Here is a 19401-nt window from a genome sequence, read left to right on the forward strand (position 1 = left end):
ATTACATTTCAATATGAGTTTTGGAGGGGACACACATTCCAATCATAGCAAGAGCTGCTGAAGAAAAATGTCGGAGAGGCTTAATCTTTTATATTTAGTAGCATTTCTTTCTTCCCATTATTCTCATATTAACCTCCTCAGGTTCCTTGGTTGCCTTAGAAAAGAGATTTGATCTTGCCATGTATCCTCCATTTTCCTCATTATGTTGTGTTAGTGACCTTGTTTATAGTCCTCTGTAGTGATCAAGAATAGAAATCTCTTTTCCTTATCTGTTACATAATATTTATGGAATTTTGACAGGACATTAGTGGACAAAGAGTGTCATATGGAATGGGTAACGGGAAGTTGATACACAAACCAAATCCTTGCAGGCACAGAGGAATATGGCATTTACTTGTATATGATCATTGTCAATCAATTATTGTCCAATTGGAGCCTGACTCACTTTAAGAGTTTATTTTTTGTTTTATTTTTTTCTTCCTTTTGACAGATTCTATCCACACTTTTAATCTTTATTTTTCAGGAAAAAAAAAAGCTTTATCTTACTGAACCTCAGACAAAACCCTTTGTTTTTAGATGCAAACCGAATTGTGTTTGAGGCCACATGAACCCCAGACTAGTTGTTTGCTGCTCCTAAAACCTGCCCTGTTCCTCATAATCAATTAAACAGGTCTCCCTTCTTAGAAGTATTTGATCTTGAAAATTGCCCTGTGGTATAAATAGGGCAGGAATTATTATTACCCATTTTACAAAGCATAAAGATGAGACTGAAAATGTCGAATAGACTTGCCATAGGGTTTACAACTAGTCACAGGCAGACATGGTCTTAAAATACATATCTCCTTGATTTTAAGTTGTATCTTTTCATGTTTTTATGAACTTGGAACATGTCTTAAAGTTTACATCTATACTATCATTTTTCCCAATAAGCTGTTATTAAATCAATGATTTGTATTATAATCCAATAGGGTAAATATAGAAATCATTAGGTGACTGTGGGGATGGGGAGGTAGACTGGTCTAGGCTTTGAAATGCTGAAAATATGCAGTTCTTCAAGTCTCTTTGTTTATAATTTGAGTAGGGGAATGATAGGCTCAAAGCCAACTCCAGAAGGGAAATAGTAATACATATTATAAGAGCAAATGAATTACTTTTGAAAAGGAAGTGAAACATATATAGAGAAGAGTCAAGCAGAAGGGAAATGGTGAGTGCAAAGACCAGAGGAAGAAACAAATACCATATAATCCATTGAGAAATAAATATATATATATGAAGTGGCAAGAAGGGATAGTGATGTGGAAAGGCACCCCACACTCTCTCTCCTGCTCCTGCTTTCACCATGTGATGTGCCTTCTCTGCCTTCACCCACCCCCATGACTATAAGCTTCCTGAGACCTCCCCAAAGCCAAACAAATGTCAGCACCATGCTTCCCGTATAGCATGCAGAACCATGAGCCAATTCAACCTCTTTTCTTTATAAATTGCCGGACTCAGGTATTTCTTTATAGCAATGCAAGAACAGCCCAATACAGCAAGAAAGTCTGACATTGTTTGGTTTGTCTGACTCCAGATGGCATGGAAGCTTATGTCAAAGTAGACAGCTGCCCAGAGGAACCCCAACTACGAATGAAAAATAATGAAGAAGAGGAAGACTATGATAATGATTTTGCTGATTCTGAAATGGACGTGGTCAGATTTGATGATGACGACTCTCCTTCCTTTCTCCAAATTCGCTCAGTTGCCAAGAAGCATCCTAAAACATGGGTACATTACATTGCTGCTGAAGAGGAGGACTGGGACTATGCTCCCTCAGTCCTCGCCCCCAATGACAGGTAAACACTTTTTGACTATTGGTACTCTCTCTTCCCCATACTCAAAAAGTTCTCACCTGTTATTCAAACCAACAAATCCTTAAGCCATGTTTAAGGTTAGGTACAGATGTGGAATCAAATGACAAGGTATTAACATTTGGAGACTGACAGAGCTGAGCATCAGAGAAGCTTCTATTTTTTTCACTCCTTGCCTTGATTGGATCATATAAGCTATTTTAGAGTTGGATTTGAGCTGAGCCTACCTAGAATTTTTCTTCCCAACCTCTCATCTTTTTTTCTCTTATTCAGAAGTTATAAAAGTCAATATTTGAACAATGGCCCTCAGCGGATTGGTAAGAAGTACAAAAAAGTTCGATTTATGGCATACACAGATGAAACCTTTAAGACTCGTGAACCTATTCAGTATGAATCAGGAATCTTGGGACCTTTACTTTATGGGGAAGTTGGAGACACACTGTTGGTAAGTTGAGGAGATTTAAGGTCAGGAAAGAATAAAAACTCTGGAGAGTTTTGAGTTTCTAAAATACTTTATAATTCAGCCTTGTCTCCAGTGGACATGATCTTTTAAAAACTATAAATGTTACACAAATAATTGCTGATTGTATATTTTTAAAATATGAGTATACAGAAAAAAGTTTAATGTCACTCATTAAACTCAACACTCCTTTGAAATACTGCATAGACTTTGATACATATCCTTCCAGATCTTTCTCCATTAATTATATAGAATCGGAGTCAGCAGACTATGGTCTATAAGCCAAATTTGGCTTGCGGCCTGCTTTTGAATAGTCCATGAGCTTAGATGAGATTTCACATTTTTTAAATATTGCAAAGAAAAGAATGGAGGGCAGGGGGAAGGGGAGGAAGAAGGCAGAGGAGGAAGAGAATATGTGGCAGAGACTAGATAGCGCTCACAAATTTTAGAGTATTTATTATCCAGCCTTTTCCAAAAAATGCTTGCTTGCCCCAATCTAGGCTATTAAGAATGAGTATGGTGTAAGTAACAGAATACTCAATGGACAGTGGTTTAAATAAATAAGGGTTTATTTTCTTCACAAGAAATTTGAAGATAGGTCATTGTTTGCATCAATTCAGTTGCTCAAGAATGTCATGAAGGACACTGGTTTTTAGATATGGAATTTTGTTAGACACTGCCAAACTGATTTTCAGCAATTTTATACCAATTTGTATCCCCTACCATAAGTATATGACTGCCCTTTTCCCCACACCATTGCCAACAACATATATTATAAATCTTCAGAAAATTTTCCAATTTAATGAGCTAAATATTTATATGTTGTCTTCATTTGCATTTCCCTGGTTAGTAGTCAAATTGTATATTGTTTCATGGTTCTTGGCTGTTTATATAACTCCCTCTGTGAATTGCCTGCTAGTAAATTTTGTCCAGTTTTCTATTTGGGTAGACTTCTTTTGCTTATGTATTTGTAAAAAGCCTTTATATATTATGGATATTGACACATTGTCATCTTTCAAATGTTTTCCTCACATTGTCACTTGCACTTTAATTCCTTTATGGTATTTTTTTGTCCTTCAAAACTTTTTGATCTTTATATATAGTCAAAACCTTCTGTTCTTTATCAGTCTTTTCATTTATGTTTCTCTGAATCTTTTTCACTTCTCTTTTCTGCCTGAAAATGTCTTTGCCACCCCCAAGAAATTACAAAAAAAGTATCTATTATATTCTCTTACTTATATAGCTTTATTTTTATAGTGAGCAATCTAATTGCCCTGGAAGTTACTTCTGGTTGTAGTGCATAATTCAAATAGAAATTTTCCCAAAAATGGCAGCTAACTGACACAACCAATTCTTTTTTCATTAATTTGAAAATGTCTTCTTTATCATATGCTAAATTGCTAAAATCTGGCATCTTCAATTCTTAACTACTCTGTTACCACACTGTTTTAATGACTGCAACTTTCTGATATGTTTGATAACTATATGACATCTTCCTTCATTGTACTTCTTCAAAATTTTTATTAGCTATTCTTGTACAGTTTTTCTTCATAAATTTTGTTCACCTATTTTTTCTTTTTTCATTTCTTGAAGATTGTATAATTTTATTTTTTATTCATTAATTTTTAAAATGCATAATTACCTAATTTTATATGTTTATAGGGTGCTTTTTGTGAATTTTTAGTTACTTTTACTGGTTAGTTCAAAAACAGGTAAACAAGAGCATACAATAAAAAGAAAAGTTTCTTCCCTCTCAGACTTCCAACCCCATAATGTGACAGACAGTCATTGCTGTGGGTTTGTATATTCCCCTCCAGAAATAGTGTATACGTGTACAAGTGTGTGTGTGTGTGCATGCACATGTGTGTATTTCACACAAAAACAGGAGCAGTGTAAATTTGGTCTGTACCTTGATTTTCAAAAAGTAGCAATGTATTTTGGATTGGCTGGCTGTGGTGGTGCATGCCTGTAGTCCCAGCTACTTGGGACACTGAGGTAGAAGAATTGCTTGAATCCTTGAGGTGGAGCTTGCAGTGAGCTGAGATCCCACCACTGCACTCCACCCTGAGTGATAGAGCAAGACTCTGTCTCAAAAAAAAAAAAAAGTAACAGTATATTTTGGATATCACTTCATATCAACATATATAGATCTACCTCATCTTTGATTTATTCAGGTTATGCTCTGGACACCTTGCTGAATCCTACACTTAAACATTAACTCAAAATGGATAAAAGATAAAATGTAACAGGTAAAACTACAAAATTACAGGAAAATATAGGAGCAAATCTTTGTGATCTTGAATTAAACAATGGTTTATTGGATATAACACCAAAACCAAGAAGCAACAAAAGTAAACATAGATGATTTTACTTCATCATACTTAAAAACTTTTGTGCTTCAAAGGACACTCAGAAAAATGAAAATACAATGCATGGAACTGGAAAAAATGTTTGCATATTTTATATCTGATAAGGATCTAGTGTCCAAAATATATATATAAAGGACACTTTCAACTCAATAATAAATAGGCAGGTCACTGAAAACCATTCAAAAGTTCACCAAATGGTGAACAGTTAAATAAAATGTGATATATCCATATAACTGGAATTTTATTCAGCAATTAAAAGAACTAATTATATGTGATAAATATAGATGAAATTCAAAACACTGTAAGCTAAAGAAGTCAGACAAAAAGACTTATATATTGCATGATTTAACTGATATAAAATATACAGAAAAGACCAATTTATACAGCAGAAGTCTCTTTAGTGATTGTCAGGGGCTGGGAGTGAAAGCAGGGATTGCCTGCAACCCAGCATGGAGAATCTTTCTAGGGTGATAGAAATATTCTAATTCTGGATTGTGGCAATGATTGCACAACTCCATACATTTACTAAAAACCATTTAATTTGGAGATCCAAGGTGGCTGAGTAGGAACAGCTCTGGAGTGCAGTTCCCAGAGAGAACAACGCAGAGGGTGAGTGATCACTGCATTTCCAAATGAGTTATTACTGCCTACAGACCAGGAGATTCCCAGGCTGAAAAGCCCCATGAGTTTCCAGCATGGCTGTTTCAGCTGGTGCAGTGGGTCTCCACACAAAAACTCACACAAATTTGGGCGGCCGTTTCAATGGGCGCCTAGAATGTCAGAGCCTCCTATTCAACTGAAAAAAGGGGGGTTGAAACAGGGAGCCAGGTGATCTGACTCAGTGGATCCCACCCCAACAAAGAACAGCAATCTGAAATGCTCTGGATTGAGAGTTTCACAGCAAGTGCAGCTGGACCCCAGATGGTCCAACACGGTGGGGGGAAGGGTGTCAGCCATTACCAAGGCAGTCCACCATTACCGAGTCAGTACGCCATAACTGAGGCAGTCTGCCATTACCGAGGCAGTCTACCATTACCAAGGCAGTCCACCATTAACAAGGCAATCTGCCTTTACTGAGGCAGTCCGCCATTACTGAGGCAGACTGCCATTACCAAGGCAGTTCTAACTGTACCTCTGTAAACAAAAACTGCAAGGAAGTTCACGCAGCAGCTGAGCAGAGCCTGTGGCAGCTCAGCAATGCCTCTGCTGGCAGACTGGGACTAGGCTACCTCATTTCTGGGCAGGGCATCTCCGAAAAAAGGCAGCAGCATGTCAGGAACTTATAAATAAAGCCCCACCTTCCCAGGACAGAGCTCCTAGGAAAAGAGGCAGTTATGAGTTCTGCTGTAGCAGACTTAAGCGTATCTACCCAGCAGCTCTGAATGGACCAATGGAGCTCCCAGCACAGCACTTGAGCTCCTATAAGAGACAGATGTCTCCTCAAGCAGCTTCCCAACCCCCATATATCCAAAGAGACACCTCATAAAGGAGAGCTCAGGCTGATATCTGGAGGGTATCCTTCTGGGACAAAGATAACAGAAGAAGAAATTGGCAGCAACCCTTACTGTTCTGCAGCTGCCGCAGGTGATCCCCAGGCAAGCAGGGTCTGGAGTGGACTTCTAGCAGTCCTACAGCAGAGGAGCCTGTTAGAAGGAAAACTAAAACACAGAAAAAAATAACTTCAACATCAACAAAAAGGACATCCACTCAGAGACCCCATCTGAAAGTCACCAACTACAAAGACCACAGGTAGATAAATCCATGAAGATGGGAAGAAATCAGTGCAAAAAGGATGAAAACACCCAAAACCAGAATGCCTCTCCTCCCCAGGGGATCACAACTCCTCACCAGCAAGGGAACAAAGCTGGATGGAGAATGAGTCTGATGAATTGACAGAAACAGGCTTCAGAAGGTGGGTAATAACAAATTTCTCTGAGCTAAAAGAACATGTTCTAACCCAATGCAAAGAAACTAAGAGCCTTGAAAAAAGGTTAGATGAAATGCTAACTAGACTAAACAGCTTAGAGAAGAATATAAGATTTGATGGCGCTGAAAAACAAAACATGAGAACTTCGCAAAGCATACACAGGTATCAATAGTTGAACTGACCAAGCAGAAGAAAGGATATCAGAGATTGAAGATAAACTCAATGAAATAAAATGAGAAAGCAAGATTAGAGAAAAAAGAGTGAAAAGAAATGAACGAAGCCTCCAAGAAATGTGGGATTATGTGAAAATACCTAATCTACATTTGATAGGTATACCTGAATGTGACAGAGAGAATGAATCCAACCTGGAAAACACTCTTCAGGATATTATCCAGGAGAACTTCCCCAACCTAATAAGGCAGGCCAACATTCAAGTCCAGGAAATACAGAGAACACCACAAAGATATTCCTCAAGAAGAGCAACCCCAAGGCACATAATCATCAGATTCACCAGGGTTGAAATGAAGGAAAAAATGCTAAGGGCAACCAGAGATAAAGGTTGGGTTACCCATCAGACTCACAGCAGATCTCTCTGCAGAAACCCTACAAGCCAGAAGAGAGTGGGGGCCAATATTCAACATCCTTAAAGAAAAGAACTTTCAACCTAGAATTTCATATCCAGCCATACTAAGCTTCATAAGTGAAGGGGAAATAAAATCCTTTATGGACAAGCAATTGCTGAGAGAGTTCGTCACCACCAAGCCTGCCTTACAAGAGCTCCTGAAAGAAGCACTAAACATAGAAAGGAACAACCAGTGCCACCCACTCCAAAAATGTACCAAATGGTAAAGACCAGAGACACAATTTCAAAAAAAAACAGCTAGCATAAAAATGGCAGGATCAAGTTAACACATAACACTATTAACCTTAAATGTAAACGGGCTAAATTCCTCAATAAAAAGACACAGACTGGCAAATTGGATAAAAAGTCAAAACCCATCGATGTGCTGTATCTAGGAAACCCATCTCATGTGCAAGGACATACATAGACTGAAAATAAACAGAAAGAGGAAGGTTTACCAAGCAAATGGAGAGCAAAATAAAGCAGGAGTTGCAATCCTAGTCTCTGATAAAATAGACTTTAAACCAACAAAGATCAAAAGAGACAAAGAAGGGCATTACATAATGGTAAAAGGATCAATATATCAAGAAGAGCTAATGAGCCTAAATATATACACACCCAATACAGGAGCACCCAGATATGTAAAGCAAGTTCTTAATGACCTAGGAAGAGACTTAGACTCCACTGACAATATTAGACAAATCAACAAGACAGAAAATTAACAAGGATATCCAGGACTTGAACTCAGATCTGGACCAAGCAAACCTAATAGACATCTACAGAGCTCTCCACCCCAAATCCACAGAATATACATTCTTCTCAGTACCACATCACACCTACTCTAAAGTTGACCACATAATTGGAAGTAAATCACTCCTCAGCAAATGCAAAAGAAAGGAAATCAAAACAAACAGTCTTTAAAACCACCATGGAATCAAATTAGAACTCAGGATTAAGGACACTAACTCAGAGCCACACAGCTTCATGGAAACTGAACAACTGGCTCTTGAATGTTGACTGGATAAACAATGAAATGATGAAAGAAATGAAGATGTTCTTTAAAACCAACGAGAGTGATGACACAACATACCAGAATCCCTGGGACACATTTAAAGCAGTGTCTAGAGGAAAATTTATAGCAATAAATGTCCACATGAGAAGCAAGGAAATATCTAAAATCAACACGCTATCATCAAAATGAAAAGAGCTAGAGGAGCAAGATAAAAAAAAACTCAAAAGCTAGAAGAAGAAAAGAAATAACTAAGATCAGAGCAGAACTGAAGGAGAGAGAGACACAAAAAAAACCTTCAAAAAAATCAATAAATCGAGGAACTGGTTTTTTGAAAAGATCAAAAAAATAGACCACTATCCAGATTAATAAAAAAGGAAAGAGAGAAGAATCAAATAGATGCAATAAAAACAATAAAGGGAATATCACGACAGATTCCACAGAAATACAAACCACCATCAGAGATTACTACAAACAACTCTATGCACATAAACCAGTAAGCCTGGAAGAAATGAATAAATTCCTGGACACTTGCATCGTCCCAAGCCTAAACCAGGAAGAAGCCGAAACCCTGAATAGACCAATAACAAGGGCTGAAGTTGAGGCAGCAATTAAGAGCCTACCCACTAAAAAAAGCCCAGGTCCAGATGAGTTCACAGTCGAATTCTACCAGATGTATGAAAAGAAGCTGGTACCACTCCTTCTGAAACTATTTCAAACAATACAAAATGAGAGAATCCTTCCCAAATCATTTTATGAGACAAACATCATCCTGTTACCAAAACCTGGCAGAGACTGAACAAGAAAAGAAAACTTCAGGCCAATATCCATGATGAACATAGATGCAAAAATCTTCAATAAAATACTGGCAAAGCGATTGCAACAGCACTTCAAAAAGCTTATCCAGCATGATCAAGTAGGCTTCATCCCAGGGATGCAAGGCTGGTTCAACATATGCAAGTCTATAAACATAATCCACCACATAGACAGACAGAATCAAAGACAAAAACCACATGATTATCTCAACAGATGCAGAGGCCTTCAACAAAATTCAACTGCCCTTTATGCTAAAAACTCTCAGTAAACTAAGTGTTGATGGAATGTATCCCCAAATAATAAAAGCTATTTACGACAGACCTACAGCCAATATCATACTGAATGGGCAAAAACTGGAAGCATTCCCTTTGAAATCTGGCACTAGACAAGGATGCCCTCTTTCACCACTCCTGTTCAGTATAGTTTTGAAAGTTCTAGCCAGAACAATCAGGCAAGAAAAAGAAATAAAAGGTATTCAAATAGGAAAGAAGGAAGTCAAATTGTCTCTATTTGCAGATGACATGATTGTATATCTAGAAGACTCCATTGTCTCAGTCCAAAATCTTCTTAAACTGATAAGCAACTTCAGCAAAGTCTCAGGATACAAAATTAAAGTGCAGAAATCACTGACATTCCTATACACCAATAACAGACTTAAAGAGAACCAAATCAAGAACGAACTGCCATTCACATTTGCTACAAAGAGAATAAAATACCTAGGAATGCAACTAACAAAGAATGTAAAGGACCTCTTCAAGGAGAACTACAAACCACTGCTCAGCATAATAAGAGAGGACACAAACAGATGGAAAAACATTCCATGCTCATGGTTAAAAGAATCAATATTGTGAAAATGGCCATACTGCCCAAAGTAATTTATAGATTCCACACTATCCCCATCAAGCTAACTATGACCCTCTTCAAAGAACTGGAAAAAAACAACTTAAACTTCATATGGAACCAAAAGAGAGTCCACATAGCCAAGACAATCCTAAGCAAAAAGAACAAAGCTGGAGGCATCATGCTACCTGACTTCAAACTATACTGCAAGGCTACAGTAATCAAAACAGCATGGTCCTGGTACCAAAACAGAGATATAGACCAATGGAACAGAACAGAGGCCTCAGAGGCAACACCACACATCTACAACCATCTGATTTTTGACAAACCTGACAAAAACAAGCAATGGGGACAGGATTCCCTGTTTAATCAATGGTGTTGGGAAAATTGGCTAACCATGTGCAGAAAGCAGAAACTGGACCCCTTCCTGACACCTTACACTAAAATGAACTCCAGATGGATTAAAGACTTAAACATAAGACCTAACAGCATAAAAACCCTAGAAGAAAACCTAGGCAAAACCATTCAGGACCTAGGCATAGGCAAGGACTTCATGACTGAAACACCAAAAGCATTGGCTACAAAAGCCAAAACAGATAAATGGGACCTAATGAAACTCCAGAGCTTCTGTACAGCAAAAGAAACAATCATTAGAGTGAACAGGCAACCAGCAGAATGATAAAAATTTTGTGCAATTTACCCATCTGACAAAGGGCTAATATCCAGAATTTACAAAGAACTAAAACAGATTTACCAGAAAAAAACACAATCCATTCAAAAGTGGGTAAAGGGCATGAACACTTTTCAAAAGAAGACATACATGAAGCCAATGAACATGAAAAAATGCTCATCATCACTGGTCTTTAGAGAAATGCAAATCAAAACTACATTGAGATACCATTTCACTCCAGTTGGAATGGCGATCATTAAAAAATCTAGAGGCAACAGGTGCTGGAGAGGATGTGGAGAAAAAGGAACACTTTTACACTGTTGGTGGGAGTGTAAATTAGTTCAACCATTGTGGAAGACAGTGTGGTGATTCCTCAAGGACCTAGAAATAGAAATTCCATTTGACCCAGCAATCCCTTTACTGGGTATATATCCAAAGGATTATAAATCATTCTATTATAAAGACAAATGTACACGTATGTTCATTGTGACAGTTTACAATAGCAAAGACTTGGAACTAAACCAAATGCCCATCGATGATAGACTGGACAAGGAAAATGTGGCACATATACACCATGGAATACTATGCAGCCATAAAAAACAATGAGTTCATGTCCTTTGTAGAGACATGGATGAACCTGGAAACCATCATTTTCAGCAAACTGACACAAGAACAGAAAATCAAACACTGCATGTTCTCACTCATAGGCAGGTGTTGAACAATGAAAACACATGGACACAGGGAGGGGAGTATCACACACTGGGGTTCGTTGGTGGGTCTAGGGGAGGGACAGCGGGAAGGGAGGTTGGGGAAGAATGACATGGGGAGAAATGCCAGGTACAGGTGACGAGGGGATGGAAGCAGCAAACCACATTGCCATGTATGTACCTATGCAACAATCCTGCATGATCTGCACATGTACCCCAGAACCTAAGGTACAATAAAAAATATTTTTTTAAAAGAACCATTTAATTGTATACTTATAATGTGTGGATTTTGCGGTATATAAATTATACCTCAATAAACATATTTTAGGTGGACAAATTATCAGAAAATGCAGACAATATTGAAAGGAATGATAATTAAACTGTTATGATTATTACTGTGGTATACTTAATTACCTCTAAATTTAGTGGTTAAAACAACAGCTGTTTTATTATTCTCATAGATTATTTGTATCAGGCGTTCAGGCAGGGGTCTATTGGGCAGTTATTTATCTCTTTGGCATTGACCAAGGTCACTTGATGTTGATCAGTAAATCTAGAGGGACCAAGACAATTTCATTCATATATCTGGTACCTGAGTAGCAATGACTTGACAATTAGAACTAGCAACCAGAGCACTTACATGTTGTCTGTCCATGTGACTTGTCTTCTTCATACTGTGGCGGCCTCAGAGTAGTAGGACTTCTTATATGGTGGCTCAAGGCTCCAACTGTGTGTTCTAGTTAACAAAGCAAAAAGTGCCTCACCTTTTGCAATAAGCTTCAGAAGTCGCATAGCACTTTATGCCATAATCTGTTAGTTGAAAGCAGACAAAACCCACCTAGAATCAAGAAGAAGAAAAATTTGGCCCACTTCCTGATGAGAGAAGTGTCAAAGAATTGGGGACATGTTTTAAAACTGCCTCATAGCCGGGCGCAGTGGCTCAAGCCTGTAATCCCAGCACTTTGGGAGGCCGAGGCGGGTGGATCACGAGGTCGAGAGATCGAGACCAACCTGGTCAACATGGTGAAACCCCGTCTCTACTAAAAATACAAAACATTAGCTGGGCATGGTGGTGCGTGCCTATAATCCCAGCTACTCAGGAGGCTGAGGCAGGAGAATTGCCTGAACCCGGGAGGCGGAGGTTGCGGTGAGCCGAGATCGCGCCATTGCACTCCAGCTTGGGTAACAAGAGCGAAACTCCGTCTCAAAAAAAAAAAAAAAAAAAAAAAAAAACTGCCTCATAGACTGACAGCTTACTTCTCTAGAGCCAATAAGGAAGGAAGAAGACAATGAAATCTTATCTTTCATGTATTGAAGGAAAATAACTATCAACCTAGCAAGAATTGCCATTTTATTGGCAATTTATATCAATATTCAATAAAAAGTAAATAACTTTATATTAAAATTTAAAATGTAGGATATAAAAAAGGAAATACCAACCACTTATTTTTTTATTAGGTTAACATAGCATTTGGTTGTAAACCTGACTAAGTCAGCATGAGAAAGGAAAATTGAAAGTACAGACCTGTTGCATTAGAAACATGGGTTCAAAAAATCCTAAACAAAATTTAATAAACCTAATACAGCAATATATTAAAAAGATAATACTTATTATCAAGTTGACTTATCCCAGGAGTACTAGATTAAGTTAACATTAGAAAATCAAATGTGACAATCTACTATATTAATACATAAAAGGAAAAATATAATTTGTTAATTCTAATAGCTTTAGAAAAAGCATTTGTCAAAAGTCAACATCCATTCATAATAAAAACTCACAGGAAATTCCGATTACAAGGAAATACTTATCATTATCCTGATAAACATCTGGAAAAAAACTTAAAATTGACAGATATCACCATCTTTACTTAATGTTATATTGGAAATCCTAGTCAGTGTTCTTTGGGCAAAAAATGGAAAAAAGTATTTTAATATTGGAAAGGATTAAACAAAACTGCTATTATTTGAAGCATCATTCTGCTGCTTACATGCAGGTAAGGAATCAGCTGCTGAGTGGACTTACTAAATGACTGGGTTTTAAGACAAGAGCACAAGTGGAAGTTCCATTTTCATCCTCATATCACACATTTCAGATCTGAAGGTGCGATTGATATTTTCAGTTCCATTTTCATCCTCATATCACACACCTCAGATCTGGAGGTGGGATTGATATTTTCAGGGTTCTTCGCTGCAGCTTTCATGTTATTACTCTTCCTCACTCTCTCTCTTTTGATCTAGGGTCTCACTCTGTCACCCAGGCTGGAGTGCTGTGGTGTGATCACAGTTCACTACTGCCACCTCAACCTCCCAAATAGCTGGGACTACAGGCATACGCCACGATGCCCAGCTAATTTTTAAATTTTTTGTGGAGATGAGGTCTCACTATATTGCCCAGGTTGGTCTTGAACTCTTGGGCTCAAACAATCCTCCTGCCTTGGCTTCCCAAAGTGCTGGGATGAGCCACTGCACCTGGGCCTTTGTTTTCTTTTAAAGCTGGTGCAATCAGGCAATACCACCTGCCACCCTTGCTTAATGTTATGATCAACTGTCCTCTTGGTCATGCCTGCTCATTCACTGAAGATTTTATCTCCTGGAACACCATCTGTTTCTCTATTATCAGTGAATTTGCTGCCCAAATAATGAAAAAGGCTGAGGGGAAGCAGTGTCCTTAGCAGACATCCAAATTTCAATTAGTGTGAGAAGGTGCAGAGAATACTTCCTGCAGCAATTTTTAAAGAAATGGAAAGGGGCCTTTAGAGAGAAACCTAAGTACTGTCAGTCCTCCACATTGTCAACTGAAGAATCACAGGTTCATAAATTTGGAGTGAAAAGGGTTGCAGGCTGGGAAGTGTAGCCTCTGGTAGAAAGTGGAAGCAAGCACTTTGAAGAACGAAGGATGAGATAGGAAGTTATGCTGAATGAGTTAGTTAAGTATACATATTTAACAGATTCCAGGAGGAGTTGTGAATATTTATGATGGGATACATGCAACCATGCATGTTACATACTTTTCAAGTTCCCTTTGGGGTGGAGACTTTACATTTAGATTCATGAAAATTAGGCTCTATATGTCAAAAGGTGAAACAAAGGACACAGAGGCAGCCTCTGTAAACTGGCCAGCCAGTCCATGGTCATTGGTCTCTCCTCAAGAAGGAATGCTTGTCAGTTGTTGTGTCAAAACTGCAAAAAGGGAGGGGAATCCAGCACATCTTTAGAAAGGACTGGTTTCTGTTTAACCCTTAAGAAAGAAAGTCTAATGGCAGATTAGGGAGGGAGGGAGCGTAACAAGGCATGCCTGATCTCCCATCCTACCATGGTCAGAAATTCCGTTTTTAAGCCTTCTCTGGGGTCTCTTTGGCCAAGAAGGGGGTCTCTTCAGTTGTTTGGGGATGCTTAAGATTTTATTTTTATTTTTCAGTATCAATGGGTTTCTAGTCTCATATTCAAACAATCACGGATTGAAGGTATTCAAAGAACAACCCCAAAACGATAAAAGATAATACAACAATAAATAATAATACAAAGAAAAAATACAGTATAACAACTGTTTACATAGCATTTATATTTTATTATGTTTCTATAAGAAATCTAGAGATGAGTTAAAGTACATGAGAGTATGTGCATAGGTTATATGCAAATACCACATCATTTTACATAAGAGACCAGAGTATCACAGATTTTGATATCTGCGGGGATCCTGGAACCAATCCTCCATGCATTCCAAGGTACAGTCATAGATATCTAAACAATTTCATGAAAAGACCAAATATTTTGAGTTTTATCTAGGCTTAAATTACTATAATGTAGATAGAGGCCACTTTTATTTATCTGGAGTTAGACCACAGTTTTCTTGTTGATTTTAGTTGTTTTAGAATTTGATCTTAGATCTCACTTATACTTTCAGATTATATTTAAGAATCAAGCAAGCCGACCATATAACATCTACCCTCATGGAATCACTGATGTCCGTCCTTTGTACTCAAGGAGATTACCAAAAGGTAAGTATTCCCTCGATTTATAGGTCTTTTTTACCTGTAGATACAGATGAGATCAATATTACCAATAACAACTAAAATTATGTTGGTCCTTTCTCCAGCTGTTGGCTAGACCTCAAGCTCCAGTCTAAAGTTATAAAAATCAATTATAGAAATCCTTAGGTGATGTTTCTTTTATTGTTATTATTAATTACTTTTTAAAAATTTATTTATTATACTTCAGGTTCTGGGGTACATGTGCAGATCATGCAGGTTTGTTACAGGGGTATACACATGCCATGGTGGTGGTTTGCTGCATCCATGCCCCACCCCGTCACCTACATTAGATATTTCTCCTAGTGCTATCCCTCCCCAATCCCCCCACCCACTGCTGTTCCTCCCCTAGCCCTCCACCCCGAAGCCCTGGTGTGTGATGTTTCCCTCCCTGTGTCCGTGTGTTCCCGTTGTTCAGCATCCACTTATGAGTGAGAACATGTGGTGTTTGGTTTTCTGTTCTTGTGTCAGTTTGCTGCGAATGATGGTTTCCAGCTTCAACCATATCCCTGCAAAGGACACGAACTGATCCTTTTTCACGGCTGCATAGTATTCCATGGTGTATATGTGCCACATTTTCTTTATCCAGTCTATCATTGATGGGCATTTGGGTTGGTTCCAAGCCTTTGCTATGGTCAACAGTGCTGCAATAAACATACGTGTGCATATGTCTTTATAGTAGAATGATTTATAATCATTTGGGTATATACCCAGTAATGGGATTGCTGGGTCAAATGATATTTTTATTTCTAGACCCTTGAGGAATCACCACAACATCTTCCACAATGGTTGAATTAATTTACACTCCCACCAACAGTGTAAAAATGTTCCTATTTCCCCACATCCTCTCCAGCATCTGTTGTCTCCAGATTTTTTAATGATCGCCATTCGAACTGGCATGAGATGATATCTCAGTGTGGTTTTGATTTGCATTTCTATAATGACTAGTGATGATGAGCATTTTTTCATATGTTTGTTGGCTGCATAAATGTCTTCTTTTGAAAAGTATCTGTTCATATTCTTTGCCCACTTTTTGATGGGGTTGTTTTTTTCTTATAAATTTGTTTAAGTTCTCCATAGAGTCTGGATATTAGCCCTTTGTCAGATGGGTTGATGATTGCAAAAATTTTTTCTCATTCTGTTGGTTGCCAGTTCATTCTACTGATAGTTTCTTTTGCTGTGCAGAAGCTCTGGAGTTTTGTTAGATCCCACTTGTCTGTTTTGGCTTTTGTTGCCATTGCTTTTGATGTTTTAGTCATGAAGTCCTTGCCCCTGTCTATTTCCTGAATGGCATTGCCTGGGTTTTCTTCTAGAGCTTTTATGGTGTTAGGTCTTATGTTTAAATCTTTAATCCATCCTGAGTTAATTTTTGTATAAGGAATAAGGAAGGGATCCAGTTTCAGCTTTCTACCTATGGCTAGCCAGTTTTCCCAACACTGTTTATTAAACAGGGAATCCTTTCCCCATTGCTTGTTTTTGTCAGGTTTGTCAAAGATCAAATGGTTGTAATTGTGAGGTGATGTTTTGTGTAAGTTAGTGAACAGTCACCTGATGTGTTTTTCCTGGTACCTAGTGGTGATGTTCAGATATTGCACAGCCAATGAGATTGGCACTTTTCCACTGCAACTGCTATAAATGCCCTAAAATCTTGAAGCTGGTTCTTTTGGCATTTAAGATAATTTTTTTTTTCTGAATACATTTTTAGGCTATATTCCAGACTTTTGGTATCTAGTAATCTCTTTATATTTCTAAATAGTTCACGACTCCAGTTTTTATTTAGTATGTTGTTTGTTGTTTAAAGATTTATGACATATCACATGAACTGTAGATTTTATTAATAAAAATGCTCCCTTGGTTTTTTGTTCCTTAAATTGAATTCTATTTCACCAGTTTTAGTATTACCACATATGCTTACCTAATTTATCTTTTTCATGATATTAGTTTCTCATATTTTTATTCAGTTTGTATTTGTCCTGGCCCATGAAAAGAGCGTACATATGGGTTTTATTTTCATGCCCGATCTCTGCCTTTCAATAGGGGGTGTTACTACTGCTATGTCTTTGTGTATTCTGATAATTTTATATTTTAATTACAATTACTTTAGCCTTTTATTTCTTTTGTCAGTAGCTTTATTATATATATATACATATATATATTTATATTTATATATATGTATTTAGTAGATTGGATGTTATGTATATTTTTTCTATTCTTTAATTTTGGTTGGATATTTATCAAAATAATAGATGTGTATGCTTACAACTACAAAAGGGCTGCCTCCCTAGAGGCATCCATTTTTAAGAATTTCTGTTTTTGATTTTTGGTGGTTATCTCTACATCTCTAAAAAGTTACTTATACTGCTAACTCTTTGCTTTTCAACTTGAGACATTATATACTTACTTTGTTTTGTGTGAAGTGAGTACTTAACATTGTGCTTTTTTCCATTCAAGTTGTTTCGGTTTTATCTGTGTTTTCAGTTCCTCCATTGGCTATCATTAGAACTTTAAAAATATACTAAACATCCACTTTTAGTAATATATTTTCAATCCATGATTGGATTTTTCCAATCATGATTGGAAAATATATTTCGACTCCGTATTTTGTAAATTAAGGATGTTAAAAATTGTACCCCTTACTTTTCCTCCCCACAAACCTTTCCTTTCTTTACTGCTGCTAGCCATTCCTTTACTTTTATGAAACAACTTGTTAACATTTACATTTTGTACTGTAATTTGAAATAACTCTTCCTTGCTTTGTATGTTTTCTCTAAAACTTAAAAAATTTAAAAACAGCATTTGTATTATTTTAATATTTGAGTTTCTTTTTATAAATGTTAACTGCAGAACTAGGTAATATGGTATGATTACTCTTTTCTACAGCTCAAGTGATTTTACTATTAAGATAAAATAATATGTGGAAGGAAAAAAGTTGATCTCATATATGTAGAGATAAAATAGTGGTTACTAGAGGGTAAAGAGGGGAAGGGGAGGCGGAAATAGTGAAGGATTGGTTAATGGATGCAAAATTCCAGCTAGATAGGAGGCATAAGTTTTAAGGTTCTACAGCACTGTAGGGTGACTGTAGTCAACAATGACATATATTCTCAAGTAGCTAGATGAGATGATTTGGAATGTTCCCAACACAAAGAAATGATAAACGTTTAAGGTGATGGATATGTACTAATTACCCTAGTTTAATCATTAGATGTGTATACATGTATTGAAATATTACTGCATACCCCATAAATATGTAAAATTAACATGTCAAAAAAATAAAAAGATCAAATAAATTCTCCTTCCTTATTCCCCATCAGTAGTTTGATATCATGCTAAATTTTAGCTTTTATATTAGGACCATATTGATGTTATAATATTTGTGTCTGTATACTGAAGTAAGACTTTTTCTTTTATTAGGAAAAGAAATGTATGCTTCTTCACCATATTTCTTAGATCTTTCAGCTTCTTAATCATTCCATTTATTGCTTGGCATCCAAATCTTTTTTTTTTTTTCTTTGAGACAGGGTCTCGCTCTGTCACCCAGGCTGGAGTGCAGTGGCACGATCTCAGCTCACTGAAACCTCCGCCTTCCGGGTTCAGACTATCTTCCCACCTCAGCCTCCTGAGTAGCTGGGACCACAGGCACACGCCACCATGCCGAGCTAATTTTTTTTTTCATTTTTATGTAGAAATGGGGTCTTATCTTGTTGCCCAGGCTGGTCTTGAATTCCTGAGTTCAAGAGATCTGCCTGCCTTGGCCTCCCAGAGTGCTGGGACCAAACGTTTTTCTTCTTAAAGACATTCTTGCAGTTAATGGCATTAACTTCTCTTCTCTCGTACATTTCTATTTTTTTTATTTATTCTCTTGTTTTTCTGGAATATATCCTCAAGTAACCTTTAAATATGTAGTACAAAGAGGGTAAACTTTCTGAATCCTTCAGTGTCACATGATGGATAGACAGACTGGTTATAAAAATTTTTCCACCAGGTGCAATGGCTCACACCTGTAATCCCAGCACTTTAGGAGGCCAAAGCGGGCAGATCACTTGAGGTCAGGAGCTCAACACCAGCCTGGCCAACATGGTGAAACTCCGTCTCTACTAAAAATA

The 19401-nt window shown here is 37.4% G+C and overlaps 1 protein-coding gene across 3 annotated transcripts in view; it reads left to right on the top strand.

The window, feature by feature from the left end:
* F8 (coagulation factor VIII) overlaps positions 1-19401 on the top strand; it is a 191145-nt gene that overhangs the window by 71507 nt on the left and 100237 nt on the right. For all 3 annotated transcript variants that reach the window (XM_003943925.4, XM_074391879.1, XM_074391880.1), the window contains exons 8-10: positions 1571-1832; positions 2121-2292; positions 15172-15265. In XM_003943925.4, the coding sequence (XP_003943974.1) occupies positions 1571-1832; positions 2121-2292; positions 15172-15265 (528 nt within the window). The remainder of the gene's footprint in view (positions 1-1570; positions 1833-2120; positions 2293-15171; positions 15266-19401) is intronic.

Source organism: Saimiri boliviensis, chromosome X, assembly GCF_048565385.1.
Source record: "Saimiri boliviensis isolate mSaiBol1 chromosome X, mSaiBol1.pri, whole genome shotgun sequence".
NCBI lineage: Eukaryota > Metazoa > Chordata > Mammalia > Primates > Cebidae > Saimiri > Saimiri boliviensis.